General features: G+C 37.9%; 1 protein-coding gene across 1 annotated transcript; it reads right to left on the bottom strand.

The window, feature by feature from the left end:
* Nucleotides 1-320: 320 nt before the first annotated feature.
* GIMD1 (GIMAP family P-loop NTPase domain containing 1) lies at nt 321-17,765 on the bottom strand. The gene is made up of 2 exons (XM_006881108.1): nt 17,373-17,765; nt 321-581 (listed from the first exon to the last, which is right to left on the bottom strand). The coding sequence occupies exons 1-2, from the start codon at nt 17,763-17,765 to the stop codon at nt 321-323; spliced, it is 654 nt and encodes a 217-aa protein (XP_006881170.1).
* Between the last annotated feature and the right edge of the window lie 395 nt (nt 17,766-18,160).

The raw sequence follows: 18,160 nt of genomic DNA, 5'->3' as shown, positions 1-18,160 counted from the left end.
TGCTCCATTGGAGATGGAGGGGCAATCTCCTCCTGTGCCAGTTTGATCCGATCCGATGGTATCCAACAAGAAAACAGAAGAAGAAAAAAAGACATACCTGACTCTGTGGCATCTAACAGCTACAACAAGAACTGTCGTGGGCATAGATCTGAGCTATTTGTCGTGCCCTCTATATTTTTTGTGTATTTCTTTCAGTATACCAAATGTATACATTTCTGATAGATTGCACACATCTGTGCCAACAGAGTTGGTTTTTTTTTTGAAACTAGGTTTCTAACTGAAAAACTCAGTGCTTTTTTTTTTTTCTGCTCACCTAAATTTTATTTAAAGGTAAGAACTTGGAAACAATTTTCTTTTATAATTGCCAAGATTTTTTCCAAGATTGGTATTCTTTGTTCTTTAAGTGAGTTTTGATTTTTATACTGGAAAATGTATCGGCAATGAACAGAATTTAGTAAGGTTAACAGTGTATCAGAGGCCTCCTCAATGTATTCTTCTTCGGTGAGCCCAGCTTCTTCTATTTTCTCTGCATGAGTGAAAAGAACAGCAGTATATTTCATCCAAGAATGTCCCAGAAGTTCCTAAAAGGGAAAAGAAGTTAAATGGTCATTTGCCTTGGAATGTATTCCTCAACAAATGAGCAAAGGAGTCAGTCAGGTCAAGATTTGTGTTGACATATGTAAAGTGAAATGAAGACAGAAGTCAAATATCTGACTAGTCTAAGCAAATAGTAGGCCCTTGGAGGCTTCTCAGAAGATTGCTCTTCTTTATTTTGCTATTTTTTTAATCTTAAAATTATCAATGTTATTGTTGTATGCCACTGAGTCAGCTGCATCTTATAGAGATCCTATCATGTTATGTAGGATAAACTGACATTTATAATATTCTGTAATCACTTTAGAAGGTACTGTTAACTTCAATTAATTCTCTCACCCACTGCTGTTGAGCTAAACCTGACTTAGTTAAAACTGGCTCAAAACCCTTCAGTGGGTTTTCAAGAGACTGAAAATCTCACAGAAGGAGCACAGCTCCTTATGGACTACTCTACCAAAGTTCCTTTGAGCTAATTAAAGCCCTTTAATGTCTTTAAGTTAAGAAGTCATAGCCAAAGTGATGTGTCCTATTCTCTTTTTCCTAGAATTATTGGTCATTATTGCTGAAAACATCTATGTAAGACATGTTTAAATATTTCTGAGGTGACAGTGTATTGATTGATCAGCATGCATGTAATGGAAAAGTTAAATTCCGAATACATTTGGTGATTTGGCACAACTACAAAATACTACTGTGATTGCTTCACTTCACATGCCTAGAATCAAATACAATTTATCAAACGATTCATCCTAATTAGAATTGCTGTTCCTTTGTTTGGTAATATGTGGAAATTGGTTATGTAATAAATTCTTACTTGATTAGAGAAAACAAGTGGATACAAAGCAGAAGGAACAGAATGTGATCCCCCCCCCCCTTATATGAAAGGCAACTGTTGTTGTTAGGTGCCATTGAGTCAAGTACAGCTCATAGCGAGAGGTAATAACACTGCCAATACAAAGGTACACGGGTACACAGTTTGAATCCACCAGCTCTTTAGGAGGAAGATGGTCAGTGTCCTCCTGTGCAATTCACTGCCTCTGAAAACACATTGTAGGGTCAGTTATGGGTTGATTCTGACTCGATGGGGTACAACAACAGAAAGGCTTAACAATTCAATGTTTTTAAATATTTTCATGCATCCATTTCTTAAATAACATGCCTCGGTAACCCTATGAACTTTGATAGATGTCGATAGTTGTAGAGAGGCTTCAAGCCTTTTGTTCATCGGGTTGTTATGGGTCGTGCTCAACTCGAAGGCAATCTACAACAACAATAATATAAAACCATGATAATGTAACAGCAAATAATATTCACTCCATTACAAACACCCCCATTACCAAAAATACCAACACTTCTACAAATTTATAATAGCTAGACAATGTTTAAAAATGACTGTTGATATTGTTAGTTACCATTGAGTCAATTCTGATTCCTAATAAAGCTATTTACAGTGTTTGTTGCTCTAACTGAGCTCATGGTTGCAATAATTCTTCCTATCCATTTCATTAAGTCTTTATCTTCTTCAATGATTCACTGCTTTTCTAAGTATGGCATCTTTTTATAGAATCTAGCCCCTCGTGGTACCAAACCAAAAATCTGTGAGACAAAAATATCACTATCCTTGCTTCTAAGGAATATTACATTCTTGCTGTGCTTCTTGCAAGGCATATTTGATTTTTCTTTTGCAGTCTATAGTACATTTAATATTACTTGGATCCACGATCAACACCCTTGATACCAGAAGTCAGGAGACGAGGAAACATATTGCATTGGAAAGTTGGCTGTCTCCAAATTACTGAGGAGGGTGATGCCAGTTTGAGGACTTAGATGTAACTGGTTCATGCCATGGTCTTTTCAATCACTTGCTTTGTATCTGGGAGGTGGATGGATAATGAATAAGAATGACAGAAGAAGAGTTGATGCCTTTGCATTGTGGTGTTAGAAAAGAGTGCTGGATATCCCATAGACTGCCAAAAGAACTAATAAATATATCTTGGAGAAAGTACAGCCAAAATATTCCTTGGAGGAAAAGATAACAAAGCTTAATCTCACCTTCATTGGGCATGTTAGGAGGGGCTATTCCCCGGAAAGGAACATCATGCTTTGAAAGATGGAGGGTCCACAGAAAAAAGGAAGACCCTCAACCAATGTATTGACACAATGATGAGGATCGCCCAGGATAGGACAGGGTTCTGATCTGTTGTTTGTAGGGTCACTATGAATCATACTTGACTCCACAGCATCTAAAAAGGACAATATGTTTCTAATTATTCAACAGACACTAATTTCAAGGCATCGATCCTTTGCTTTTTAAAAGTTAAACTGTTTGAAGTGTTAAAAAGAAAATGCCTCGGGATGAATGAAAGAACTATATAGAAGATCTAATAACGAGAAGAAAGGAGGAAAGAAAAACTAATATTTAGGGAGAGCTGGCTTAGCAGTGAGGAATTGCCCTGCCAGCCCAAAGAATGTGATTTGAATCCACCAGCTGTTATAAGGGAGAAAGAAGGGAAATCTGTGAGATTTACTGCCTCTGTAAATCCCCAAGGGTTTTTGTGAGGGTCAGTTGTGAGTTAGTCCAGACTCAACAGTACTTAAAAACAACAAACAATTGTATTGAAACAATAGCTTACACATAGCAGAGATTGTGAGGATGGTACAGGATTGACTTTCATTCTGCTTTACATGAAGTCACTTTGAGTAAGAAACATCTTTATGGAATCTAAATATGTGTATCAAGCATTTTGTCAGGCTTTATCTTTCAAAGTTGTGCTTTGTGGGAAATACTGTTTTGATCTCCATTATGACACAGGGCACAAATTAAATTTATTAGTAAAAACTAGTTTTTTAAAAAATTGAAAAATTAAAAGATAATAAGGGGATATATATATATATATATATATATATATATATATATATATATATATATATATATATAGTAAATTGCCTTAAGATAGAGCAAGATTCAGAGCTAGCGTACATAGCTGTTGCTCATAGCTGATGGCTATGAGTCATAGACGACTTGATGGCACATAACAACAACGTAGGTGATATTGAGGGGGTGTTGTTGTTATGTGCCATCAAGTTGTCAGTGACTTTTAGAGATTCTATGTACAACAGCCCTAAACCCTGCTCTATCCTGTGCCAATCCATCTCATCAAGGATCTTCCTCTCCTGCATTGTCCCTCCACCCTCCCAAGCATAATGTCCCTTTCCAAGGACTGATCCCACCTTGCAATGTGTCCAAAGTATGTCACATGAAGCTTCAGAATCCTTTTCTTCAAGGAGCAATCTGGCTTCACCCTCTCCAGGATGAACTTGTTTGTTCTCCTAGTAGTCCATGATATATGCAATACTCTTCTCCAGCATCACAGCTCAAAGGCATCAATTCTCCTTCTACCATCCCTAGTCATTGTCCAGATCTCTGATGCATAACAAGTGATTGCAAACATCATGGCCTGTACCAGGAACACCTTAGTCTTCAGACTGACATTGTTGCTCTCAGTACTTTAGCGAGGTCTTTGACAGCAGACTTTCCCAATACAAGTCATCTTTTAATTGCCTGACTGCTGGTGCCAAGAGTGTTGATTGTGTAGAGCCAAGCAAACTGAAGCTGTTAACAATGTCAATTTCTTCACTATATATCATGGTGCTGCCAATTGGCCCAGTGGCAAGAATTTCTGTTTTCTTGATGTTGTGCTTCAATTCATATTGAAGGCTGCAGTCCTTGACTGACCATCCGCATCAAGCACTTCAGGTCCTCCTCAGTTTCAGCAAGCAGGGTTGTGTCATCTGCATAATGCAGATTGTTATAAATTCTAAATTAACCCAACAGGCATTTACTGAGTACAACAACAATTTACTGTATACAGCAACTACACACACACACACACACACACACACACACACACACAACAATGTAACAATGTGCATGTGTGTGTATACATATGTATATCACAGAAATAGCATTTTAGTTATATTGTACTTATAATGTACTTAATAGCATGTATTTATATTGAATAATCTTAAATAATAAAGAGAGAAAAAGAAGGGAAGGAATGAGAGGAAAAGGAAAAGCAAAAGATAGTAAAAAAGGTAAGGGAAGAAAAAATAAGGAAAGAAAGAAAGAAAAAGAAAGCAAGATTAGCACATGTAATATGAAAATATTCCTGAGAACTGTGGGGAAGAATATTTAAAATAAGAAACATCTTGAGATCATGATTCTCAATTACAGCTCCTGACACAGTCTGCTTTTTATCAGAGTCATTTGTTTGTACATCTATCTGTGCAACTTGACCATGAGCTCCTCTAAGGTAGGATGTGTCTTTCCTAATTCATCAAGGCTTCCAGCACATCATGAACACTTAGTAAATGCCTTTGCAGTTAATTTAGACTTTATAACCTCAATACCAGCTCAATACGAAATTTTTAGCACTTATTTATTTATTTTTTTTTTTTGAGTCTTAAGTTTAGAAGAAGATGAATTAATCTATAGGACACAGAGTTACAGTTCCTGTAAAACTTTTTCTGTCCTGTAGCTCATTATAATCATGGCTGTAGTCTGTGCTTTCTATTTTGTATTGAGAGGGACATTCTCATGGCATGGCTCCAAATTTCCCCCTCCTATTTGTTCAAAATTCATTTCTCCACAGCATAGTATAATTGTGTGTTTATCACTAATTCATTCACTCATTGCTGTTGAGTTGGAACCAACTCATATCTGATCTTCCAGTGGTTTCTGAGACTGTAAATCACACTGCCCTTCTCTTTCCAATTTGAACCAACAAAGAGACATGACTTTTGGTTTAGCAATGATTCCCTGTGAACTAGCCACACAAGACCTTGTTCTAAAATTCCTGTTTCAGGAAAATTTGTGTTAGTACATTGTTGTTTTTGTCAGCTGTCATAGAATCAACTTCATCTCATAGACACTCTATGAAGAACAGATTTGAACCTGTCCTATCCGGCAGCATCCTCACAATCTCCGATAGGCTTGAGCTAATTTTTGCAGTCACTGTGTCAATCATCTTGTTGAAGGCCTTAGTCTCTTTCTCTGACCCTCCACCTTTCCCAACATGAAATCAGTACATAGACAATAATTATTTGCCGTAACAGAAAGATTCTACACTTGCAACAAAATTTTTCCAAGAGTTATTTGTGTTAGTATACACTTCAATTTCTTTAAAACACAAATTCCTTTATAACACTCTACATGGATTTATCTATATTTGTAACAGCTTGTTTTCTTTGTCTTATCACCCTCTCTTCAGGAAGAAGTCCAAGCTTCACTGATGTTGTAGTTGTTTTTAAGTACCTTCAATTGGGAATATATATAGCTAAACCTCCAGTGGGTTTTCAGAGGGAGTAAATTCCATGGAAGGAGATTTTTCCTCTTTCTCCTGCAGAGTGGCTGGTGGATTTGAACCATGTGCCTTTGAACTGGCAACACAACTCCTTCCCACTAAGCCACTAGCACTCTCTAAGCTACACTAAAGGTATTGGGGGGAAAAAGGCACCAGGAAATAATGGAATACCAACTGAGGTGTTTCAGGAAACAGATGCATCCTTGGACGTGCTCACCAGTCTCTGATAAACATACTGCTATTATGTACCATGAAGTTGGAACCAACTCATCTGACCCTCCAGCAGGTTTGCAGAGGCAGTAATTCCCATGGAAGGAGAGTTTCTATCTTTCTCCTGCAGGGTAGCAGGTGTACACAAATTGTATGACTTTGGGTTGGCAGTGTAACTCTACCACAGGGTCAACTGACTCTCAAAGTGTTGTCAAAAATCATTAATTATTTGATGACAAATGGTGGCTTGGGTTTGACATTTTTTAGATATAAAATGCTAAATTCAGAGAGTAAGATAATATTATTAAGGATTATATATTATTGATATTTTATTTCTCTATAAATATAGCTTTGTATTTGATCCTTTTTCTAACCAGTCTCTGAAGGTTTCTGGAAGCTTCTCACATTTAAAACCAGGCCTGATACTCACCCAATGCACACAGGTGTGGCCATGCTAGCTGTCACAAGATTGAAATACTCTCATAAACCAAAACCAAACCTATTGCCTTTGAGCCAATTCTGACTCATAGAAATCTTGAAGGATGAAATATAACTGTCCCATAGGGTTCCAACACTGTAAATCTTTATTGAAGCACACTGTCCCGTTTTTCTTGAACCATCAACCTTTTGGTTAGCAGCCAAAAACTTTAATCTTTGAACCACTAGTGGTAGCTTATTTATTTCATTGTTATTGTTATGTTTCATCAAGTTGACTCCTACTCATTGCAACACTAAGAGCAATGAATCTGAACTATCCTGAGCCATCCTCATCAACTGATACAGTTGAGCCCATTATTACATTCACTATGTCAGTCTATCTTGTTGAGAGACTTTCTCCCCTATACCAACCCTGCACCTTTCCAAGCATAATATCCTTTTCTAAGGACTGGCCTCTCCTAATGTTTAATACAAGGAAGTAAATAGCTACTACCCATAACTCCTTGAGTTGTACCTCAGACCTACGCTCTAGATATCTACGTGGTTGATGCTTGGATAGTAATAGTCATGAAATACCACCTTGATAAAAAAGCATATTAAATAAGCTGTCTGGCACAAACAGTCAGGGGTTTTGTTTTTTTGTTTTTGTTTTTAATTAAAATTCATAGTGTGGGCTTAAGCATATCAGAGATTGTGAGGATGGCCTAGGATAAGGCAATGTACATAGGGTCGCTTTGAGTTCTAACTGGCACCTGGCAACAACAAAATTCAAATATTCTTCTCTTTCTAAGTTAGTGTTTACAGCATTCAACAGTGTTATTTTTAGACTCTTTCTTTAGTTTCTTGTTTTCTACACTGTAACATTAACATGTCCTTACGTTGTCTCCTCCAGACATTTCCTACACTTTAAGCCATCATCTAATTCAGAGAAAATGAGGCAAAGAGCCTAAGGATAATGGGTTTGTAAGCTCTTCACCACTTAGGAGTCCATGTGCTCAGCCACTGGGAAGTTTTCACATGTTGATAATTATTTATGAAAGGATGCTCATGTCTTAAACTGTGAGAGAAATTGCACTTTTGAACTTCTGCCAAAAATAAGAAAGAGTAGTTGATTTAGCTTATAATCTTTAGATTGATTTTTGGCCAGAAAATAGTGGAATATTTGCAAGTGTGTCGCTTGGTGTACAATCATCATGTTAGTGGCCAAACATGTTCTCCATGGACCCAGAGACGGAGTAATCATGGTTGATTGATACTTCACAATAAAAATCCAAGAGCAAGATAAGTTAATGTAAGTTATCTGGTGTTAATAATTTAAATACAGTATTAAGCGAGATGGATATTTTACAATCAATCATGAAATGTCTGGTTTCAGAGTGCTAATGGGTATGAATCCGCCTTGTCCTTTTGGGACAACTAGTTAGAGTATAAACTTTGTTTTCCAGGAATTATGTTCATTTTCCCAGGACCTCACCAGCCCTGCCCCATTTGTTTGTGGTTGATGAAATCATAGCATCTGGACTTTTAGGGGGAAACTTTTAAAAAAGCCAACTATTACATCAACTGAGAAAAAAAATATCATGCAACAGGAAGACAATAAGGACCATTCTTTATGTTTTATGCTATTCTCTGAATCTCATCTCACTCAAAATGCTACATTTTTCTTCCCAGAGAACCAAAGCTGAAGGGTTAAGACCTCGTTAAATGAGAATATGTATTTGGGGTTAGAGAATATTCAATGGGTAGGGAATTTAGAAATGCTTTATTCAAATTGCCTCATTTTATAGATGCGGCTAGTGAAGCTTTGCAATATCACACAGCTTCTCCAAAGCCATGCAGCTGACTGTTTGCAGGCCCATGCTTGTAACAGAGTCACTTAACTGCTAGGCTCATGTCTTCACTAAAGTTGGAGATTCTCAGTTTAACCTTACAAACTCAGGGAGTTTTGCCTTCTAAAATTTTGAGGGCATTATTTATATTTCTAAATCATGGCTGCTTAAATGTTATTCCCTCTAACTTTCTTTCCAAACCTATAAAGATAAACCCAAAGAAGGCCAATTCTACATTTAAAAAATTTACATTTTTTAAGATAAGTCAAATACTAACAATAAAACAACAATGAGCCTAGTTAAGATTTACTGTGCATTTACCCTGTACCAGTGTCTGAGCTAAATGATTTATTGTTAGGTTAATAATTTCAGAAGCAACCCAGTAAACTCAATGAAATAGACACTGTTGCAATTCTCAATTTGCCAGTAAAGATATTGAGGATTAGAAAAGATAGTTAGATCACTCAAAGTCACAAAGCAAAGCAAATCGGTAGTCAAAAGGGAAGTTGAAGACAGGAATAACTTCCTCCAGAATATATACTATTGACCTCTCTCATGTTGCACTGTGGGTCATTTCAGTGAGTGTTGTCATGCTTGCTGTTAGGTGAGGTTGAATTCAGTACAACTCATAGTGAGAGGCCCTGTGAACGACAGAGCTGAACCTTACTGTGTCCTGAACAAGCCTCACAAATCTGTGTCTTGCTTAAACTCATGTGGTCACTCAGTCAGTCCATCTTATTGATGGCCTTCCTCTCTTTCTCTGATCCTTTCCCAGCATGATGCCTGTTTCTAAGGACTCATCCCTGGGCCCTCAACCCCCAACAACATGCTCAAATTATGACTGAGCAAACATCACAATCAGGGCAGTAACAATAGCCAGAAATAGCAATGGTAATAGTAATAATTGATTAAAATCTATTTATCTATTGTAAGTCAGGTACAATGCCAGCACTCTGAAGCTATTAAATATAATACTTAGCTCTGTAAAATAAGTATCTCCAAGATAACATAAGTACATAGTAAATATCCATTTTACAAGTGAAAAACTGAAGCCAATAAGATGTTTTAACTTATATGTAGTCATACCTAGAAAGCAAAAATGTTTTTCAACTGAGTTACTGACAACTAAGTTCAGACACTTTGTTTGGTATTCTTAGGCTCTCCAGAGGGCACACTGAGTTTTCTGTACAGAACCCCACCCCAAAACATCAACAGCTGAGTTGTGGATTATGAAACAAAAGCACATGTGTGAATCCTGCTTATACTCAGTAATAATATGTGATACCATGATAGTAGAAAGAATGTGGACTTTAGTCAATTTCTGGGTTCAATTCTAGAGCAGCTTGGCTGCTTGTCAGCTATTTCCTTAAAGTGACTTTATTAGCATCAGATCTGATCCATTATTTGTGGATTTAAAAAAAATTTCAAATGACAATTCAGATAAAATTCACATGAATCATTCCCTCTGTTTCCAAATTTGGGGGAGAGGACTCACTGATGTCTTCATCATTTTTCTGTAAATTAATGATGATCAAACATAAAGAAAGAAAAAGGGGCCCTTTGAGGGAAATGTTTCAATTGTGACAGTTGGCAGCCTCTAACCCCTCTGCAAAACGTAACAGCACAAATTGAGAGATATGTGAAAGAGACGATAGGGAGGCACAAGACAAAAAGAGGCCATTTCTCCAGCACTGAGCTTCAGATGCCTGCTGTGGCTGGCATAAAAAAGACCTGGGAAAGGAGAAAGCAGAGAGGACAAGACATGCCCTATTTGGTATTTAGCTTCAGTCAGGAAGGAATATAAATCCATAGTGTGTCTGGAACCAGAAGACCCTAACGGCTCCTTGATCCGTCTTAACAGCTGCTAGTCCTGTTGAATATTCAGACATTCTGCAGCTGCTCCCAATCTGTGAGCGCATCCAGATGGCTGCCACCAGTGTATGAGGCACCTTCAGGAAGAAGGTCATAAACAGCCAGCTTGTACTTAGGCAACCTTCTACCAAAGGCATTAACGGAAGCCCAAAACAGGCTTTCAGTGCCTTTCGGGAGTTGTAGGTACCTGTGAAGATGACTGAGATTGGTTGCCAAGTTTTCCTAGAAGAGAAATATTTTTTGTTCTGGAAAATTATTCTGGATCACATCTTTGCCTTAGCTTATCGCTCTTCTGCCATCAACTCCTGAATTGGGCACTGAATTAAGGAATGCTGCTGTAAGAGGGAGGAGGGTGTATGCTGGCTATTGTTGTAAAAGACCAGAGACATGTACAAATTAGAGTGATTCATTTAAAAAAAATTATGGGATTGCAATATTGTTCTTTTAAAAAAAAACTTTTGAGGAAAAATAAATATATTCTGAACAAAAATATCATTTTGACTCAGCAAGAGACCATTGAAGAGATAAGAGTTGACACATAAGGAGAGAGTCAGTTCAACTTTATTACAAAGCTACCATAACAAACTGTGGCTAACTCTGAGAAGAATGGGAATCCCAGAACACTTGATCATGCTAATGAGAAACCTATACTTGGACCAAGAGGCAATCATCAGAACAGAGCAAGGAAACACTGCATGGTTCAAAATTGGAAAGTCATATGCCAGGGATGTGTCTTGTTTCCATACCTTTTCAACTTGTACTCAGAACAGATTATCCGGGAGGCTGGGCTCTATGAGGAGAAATATGAGGTCAAGATTGGTGGAAGATCTATCAGCATTCTGTGTTATGGAGATGACACAACCCTGCTTGCTGAAACTGAGGAGGACCTGAAGCGCTTGCTGCAGAGGGTCAAGGACTCTAGCCTTCAACATGGGTTGAGGCTCAATGTCAAGAAGACAAAGATTCTCGCCACTGGACCAATTGGCAGCGTCAGGATGGATGGTGAAGAGATTGAGATTGTTCACAGCTTTAGTTTGCTTGGCTCCACAGCCAACACTCTTGGCACCAGTAGCCAGGAAATTAAAAGATGTATTACAGTGGGAAAGTCAGCTGTTAGGGACCTCTCCAAAGTTTTGACGAACAATGGTGTCTCTCTGGAGACTAAGGTGCATCTGATACAGGCCTTGGTCTTTGCAATCATTTGTTATGCATCAAAGAGTTGGACAATGACTAGAAAGGATAGAAGGAGAATTGATGTCTTTGAGTTGTGGTGCTAGAGAACAGTGTTTAGGGTATCATGGACTGCTAGGAAAACAGATTCATCCTGGAGAGGGTTAAACTGGGCAGCTTCTTGGAGGCAAGGATTCTGAGGCTCCGTCTAATATACTTTGGACATGTTGTAAGGAGGGACCAGTCCTTGGAGAGGGACATCGTGCTTGGTAGGGTAGAGGGACAGCACAGCAGAGGAAGGCCCTGTGTGGTGGATTGATTCAGTGATTGGGGTAATCGGGATGGGTGTGTTGGAAACAATGCAATTGGCACAGGACAGAGCAGAGTTTAGGGCTGTTGTACACAGGGTCACTATGAGTCGGAAGCGACTCGATGGCACATAAGAGCAATGCAACAACAACAACTTGAACCCACAGTCAACATTCATGGAAGTAGTAAATAAGAAACCCAATGAGGTATTGCACTGGAAAAATCTGCCGTCAAAATCTTCTTTCAAATTCTAAAGAGCAAGACCGTCAGTTTGAAGACAAAGGTGTGACTGATCTAAGCCATGATATTTTCAGTTGTTTTATATGCATATGAAAATTAGAAATAAAGAAGACTGAAGAATAATTGATATCTTGAGTTGCAGTGTTGAAGAAGATCTTTTAAAATATATTACAGACTGTCAAAAGTACAGGGAGCTCTGGTAGGTTAGGGTTAAGGAGTTGTGCCATCAATCCAAAGGCATGGGGTTTGAATCACCAAGCTACTTCATGGAAGAAAAGTAAGTAATCACTTTCTGTGTGATTTATTGTCTCTGAAAATTCGTTGAAGGGTCATCTATGAGTAAATTTGTGCATAAAAACCAACAACAAAAAAATAATAAATCAGTTTATAGAAATGTATCCAGAATGCTCCATAGACAGAAAGGTAGTGAAGGAAGTGTAGAAAAAGTCCTCAGTGAGATAGGCTGACATTGTGACTGCAATGGTTAGCTTGACTACCGATAGTTTCTAAAGGTGATACAGAATTGGCAGGGGTTTTGATTTACTGTGCAAAGAATCACTATGAATTGTAGTCATTTTAATAGAACCAAACAACAATAACAAAGGAGTTCTAGTGGTGCACGATGGAGGGGTAGTGAAGGAGAGGAAAACCTTAAAACGGATGACACGATAACTGTGGCAATGAACTTGAGGGTGGACAGTGTTCAGGCAAATTGTTCATAGAGTTGCTATAAGTCATCCTTGATGCAAAGTCACCTAGCAACAGCAGCAATACCACTGCTTGATTGTGCAATGGTTAAAACACTCAGCTACAAATTTAAAAAGCCATTCTCATGCATCAGCTGCTTAACAAAACAAAAGTATGGCAGTCGGTTTCTCTTTTACATAGGAAATCTCTATGGAACAGTGCCCCTTTCCTACAGGGTTGCTATGTATATAGATGGCCGTCGAGCCAAGTTTGACTCATAGTGACCACACGGACAAGAGATCTGAACCCTGTCCTATCCTGTGCCATCCTCACAATCTCTAACACAATCTAGTCCATTGCTGTAGTGACTTTGTCACCCACCTTGCTAAGGATCTTCCTCTTTTGCCATCCCTCCACCTTCTGAAGCATGATGGCTCTCTCTAAGGAATAATCTCTCCTACCTGCAAGCCCAAAATATGTGAGATGGAACTTCATCACCTTTGCCTCCAAGGAGCACTCTGATTGCACCTTCTTCAAGACATACCTGTTGTTTTTTTAGCAGTTGATGGGGATATTCAATGCTCATCTCCAACACTACAATTCAAAGACATCAAATCTTTTTCTAGGATTGACTAGATGGCACATAATAAGATAACAAAGCTAAATGTTTACTTAATAGCAGTTTTAAATAAATTTTGAGCACTCTTAAAATAACACTAATATAATTTCTCTCTATTTGATTTCCACAGAATTTTTTTTTTCTAAATGCAGACTTTAATGATTTGGGAAAGGCTGATGGACTCTCCTAGATCTCATATTGTTTCTTAATTGCAATCATCTTCCCTCTTCCATGCTTTTGTACAGAATGTCTTGATTTTCCAGGAGCTGGAGGATGAAGACTATTTTTAATACTCTTGTCACCCTAATTTTTTCCATTAATTTCCTGAGATTATACACATGGCATTATTTCTCTTCTCATTTTTAGAAACATGTACGAAACAAAATGTGTGTCTTTATTTTAGCACAGTCTTATGTCATTACTCATTAAAAGGGGAAAAAAACCAACATAAAACCCCTCTTTAAAACAAAATAGACTATCTTCCTTTGTATAATCAGTCCTACACCAACCTGGCCTGATACTGGACTTAAATAAAAATAGCATAGACATAAATTCTTCTTGAATGAGAACTATGTCTTTCATTACTATATAGTTTATGTATCATGCTAATAGACAGGGGCTTTCTGTGCTCAGTGTCTGTGTAGGACAGTTAGAAAATAACAACATAGAAGAGCTCTAGTGGCCGTGTGGCAAGGAGCTGCAACTACAATCCCAGAGGTGCACGGTTCGAATCCACCAGATGCTCTGCCAGGGAAGGAGGGGCAATCTCCTCCTGTACCAGTCAGATCTGATTTGACAGTACACGCACACAAAAATAATACAATAAAATAAAAAAATAACAACAAAATACAATAATGAAATATTGGTGACCTCAGTCTAGGTAGAATCAAAAGACTGAATGTAACTAGAAGTTTCAAAAAATTTATGGACATAGTCTACATGGACTAGATATAGAAGTAGAACTATATTGTAGTATGTTGTTGTTGTTGTTAAGTACTGTAGAGTCAAAGATGACCCATAGTGACCCTATGAATGAAAGTCTTGAACACAAAACTTTCATCTTTTCTCCAAGTTCATAGAGTTTCCGGAGGCCAGCTTTTTTTTTTAAGTAGATGCCACTCCTGCTTCCAAGCCGGTTTTATTCAGGATATCCACAAAAATCAGTCCTGAGGTCCATAGGCCCAAGGGCCCAAAAGCCTTTTTAAAAGTGACACCAAATCCCATCAGCTCACACTCTTATTACAAGCTAGAGCCACATCCTAGTCTCAACCCCAAACCAGAAAACACACCTTTGCAGAATCTGGCCATTCTGCTCATCTTCCCATCCTGGAAATAGATGCAGACTAGCAGACAAAAGCTTTTTAAAGGCAAGGCAAAGTCCTATCAGTTCGCAGGTGTACTATATATGTTGTTGATTGCTTTCAAGTCGAACATGACTCATAGCAACTCTATTAACAAAAGACCTGAAGCCTTTCTATATTGTTCTTTCTCAAAGTTCATATAGTTGCCAGAGGCATGTGGTTTAGGAAGTGGATGCCACTCCTGCTTCCAAATACTATATATAGTACAGGTATATTCTGTACCTATCTATGAGAAATAAGATACAACTTATTTAGGCTATGAACTTTTCAAACACTTGTGATGCTACTGAGAGTTGGACAAAGAATAAGGATGACATAAAAAGAACTGATGCCTTCAAACTCTAGTGTTGGAGATGAGTACTGAATAGCCCATGGACTGCCAAAACAACAATCAGATATGCCTTGGAGAAAGTTGCTACCAGAGTGCTCCTTGGAGGTAAAAATGATAAAACTTTGTCTCATATATTTTGTGTATGTTTCTGGAAGAGGCTATTCATTGGAGAAGGATATCATGCTTGGGAAGGTGGGGGGATGGCGAAGGAGAGAAAGACCTCCAACCAGGTAGATTGATATAATGACTATGGCAATGGGTTCAACTATGTCTGAGATTGTGAGGGTAGCACCGGATAGAAGAGGGTTCAGATTTATTGTTCATAGGGTTGTTAGGAGTCGTACTCGATTTGACAACAATAACAATCTATCTATCAGTTTACCGTACTTTGATGGCTTACATGTTGCTATAATACTGAAAGTGTCATCTACAGTGTGCAAGTTTCAGGAGAACTTTTAGACTAAGACAGAAGAAATAGGACTAGTGATTTACATTATAAAAAAATTGTCCCAGACCCTAAGAGATCACAACTGAATAGTGTTAAATATAGCATTAGAAGATGTGGACCCTATGTGAACCAAAAACTCATTACTGTAAAGTCAGTTCCTACCCAAAGTGACTGTAAGATACAGTAGAATTGCTCTGTAAGTTTTGGTTTAGACCTTGCTCTACGAGCCCAAAGGTAAGACGTTTGAAACTACCTCTGGTTTCAAGAAAGATGAATGATCTTGTGATTTAAAACCTCTGAAAATCCACTCAAGTATCAGGTAACACTAGAACAAATGGACGACAATGAAAGAGAAAGAGAGAGAGAGAAATTATAACTCCTTAGGACAGCAAGTTGCTTCAAATTTTTCCTGAAGAGAAGTTATTGAATTTGAATTGATAACTCATAAATTGCTTACTTCTATTAAACCCCTAGGGCTCTTTTCTAGGTTGAAAGACACTAAAAATACATCTTGGTTGAACAAATGATTCAAGAAACAAAAATGGTGAAGATGGCACTGAAATGGGCAATGCTTTGTGATGCTGTACATAGATTTTTATGAGGTTAATCCAACATAATGGCAACTAACAGCAATAATAAATACACGCATGTTCATACACACATGTTTATACAAGCATGAGTGCATTATTCTAGCTCTTAGCTCTGGCCATCCTTAAGACCTTCTCCCTCCATTTAGCTCCTCTCATAAACTGGCTGTATAAACATTCAATTTAGCAAATGATAAGAAAAACAAGCAAACAGGATAGCATTAGCTAAAGGAGGCATCGTTATTTTTGTTTACCCTAAGTCCTTGCAATTTTCTCTGGAACAGAGAAGTTATTGATACTAAAGATGTAGAGGCAAGATTAGCACTGGATACTGTAAATTTCTTCTCTAAAATGTGTATCTTGAAAGCCTCAGTGGAGCCCTCCTTTCTGTATTCTTTAGTACTTACTCTACCAACATGCTTTTACTTTGGTACTTACTGTGTAATCTTGTTTTTATCAATGTGTTCCCTGTAGACTGTAAAATTTTGAGCGTAGATCTTATTTACTCACCAATAATTAATCTCCATGCAAGTTTGCAATCAACAGTATTTAGTGACCAAGTCAATGAAAGAGCACCAATTTCTTGGTAAGATATTTCCCCTTTGAGATTGAGTGGGTGAAAATCAGTGTTTTATGTTGTGGTCCTGAAAATTGCCTATATTCAAGAGTCATACATAAATCAGATATTCAGGATTCTAGGGATTTGTTTTCAGTAAATCTTAAATGAATCTTCATTTTTAAATGAACAATCCATGAGATTCTCATATTGATTACCTAGGGAACATGTTTTAGATATATATTCAAATTTTCAATTCTAAAGATTTGAGACTTAGGAAACCTCTAAAGTTTTATATGTCTCTATTTTTAATATGATCCAGTTGTAAAATGACTGACTGAGTCCCTGAAGGGAAATTATAACAATGACTGTTGGTGGAAAAATCATGTTTTTTACTGATTATTGCTATGTGAACAGCCCTGTGTGCTCTAAATGATTTCTTTTAACTAAACTTTGGCTTGCTTTCTCTAGACACGTTGTCAGAAAAGACCAATTGTGAGCAAAGGATATCATGTTTGGTAAAGTAGACAGTGAACAAAAAGGAAAGAAACCCTCAATCAGATGTATTGGCACCACAACCACAACAACAGTCAATTACACATGTCAGCTACAATAAAGCTGGCATAGGACTGGGAAAAGCTTGACTGTTGTAATACATAATGTTACCATGAGTCAGACTCGATTTGATATCAACAATTAACATGGTAATGTCTAACAAAAGGGAATACTGCCATTAGTGACATTGTCTTTCTAATTACCTGGATCATCTGCACAGGAAGTGATGCTTCCTGTCCACAAAGAGGTATATCTGCTCTCAGTAACAGCAGGGCAAGGTGGAGACCATCTTGTCCGAAGTGTTGTGCTAGAGCATCCTTGACTTTCTGTTTGACATTTTGGTTGCTCTGGCTGCTGTGTGGATAGCCTGGGGTGTCTAACACCCGGACCTGCACAGCCATCTCTTGACCCTTTCGGCGCATGAAGTTGTGGAGGTAGCAACTACGGCCCAGGCTACAATCTTGAGTCACAGAACATGGAGCAAAGCTACTGTGGAAGTCATTGCTTCCCAGAAGAATGTTCCCTGCAGAACTTTTTCCACTCTGAGTCATGCCAAAGAGGGCCAAGTTGATGATCATTGTGCTGGGATCCGTCATGGCTGTGGATAAACAAAGATATACCATAAACAGGCGTGTGCATACAATTCAATATGAAACTTCGTAGCTCACCTGGAGCACTTCTAGTTATACTCCTTGATATGTCTTTCCTTCATTAGCGATGATTAAGATCAGGAGGGTTGAAGACATTTCAGTAACACAAGAGAAGAAAGAACTGAGAGCAGTTCATGCAGAGTGGAAAGAGGAAAGTCAAACAGACTTAGAAAGGGCTTGGAAGAAACAGTAATTGCTGGAAAGTGACGAAAATAAGAAACGAATTGTTTCTTACTGAAGCATGTAGATAATGTGGATTTTTTTTCTTTTTGATAATGTGGATCTTTAATAGGAGGAATATATTAACTCATCCATTTGGTAGGTGAGTTGGTTTGGGAATG

Source organism: Elephantulus edwardii, unplaced genomic scaffold (genome assembly GCF_000299155.1).
Source record: "Elephantulus edwardii isolate Elephantulus edwardi_28Jun2011 unplaced genomic scaffold, EleEdw1.0 scaffold00012, whole genome shotgun sequence".
Lineage (NCBI taxonomy): Eukaryota > Metazoa > Chordata > Mammalia > Macroscelidea > Macroscelididae > Elephantulus > Elephantulus edwardii.
Note: the sequence above shows the minus strand (reverse complement) of the source record. Positions and strands in the feature narration are given on the sequence as shown.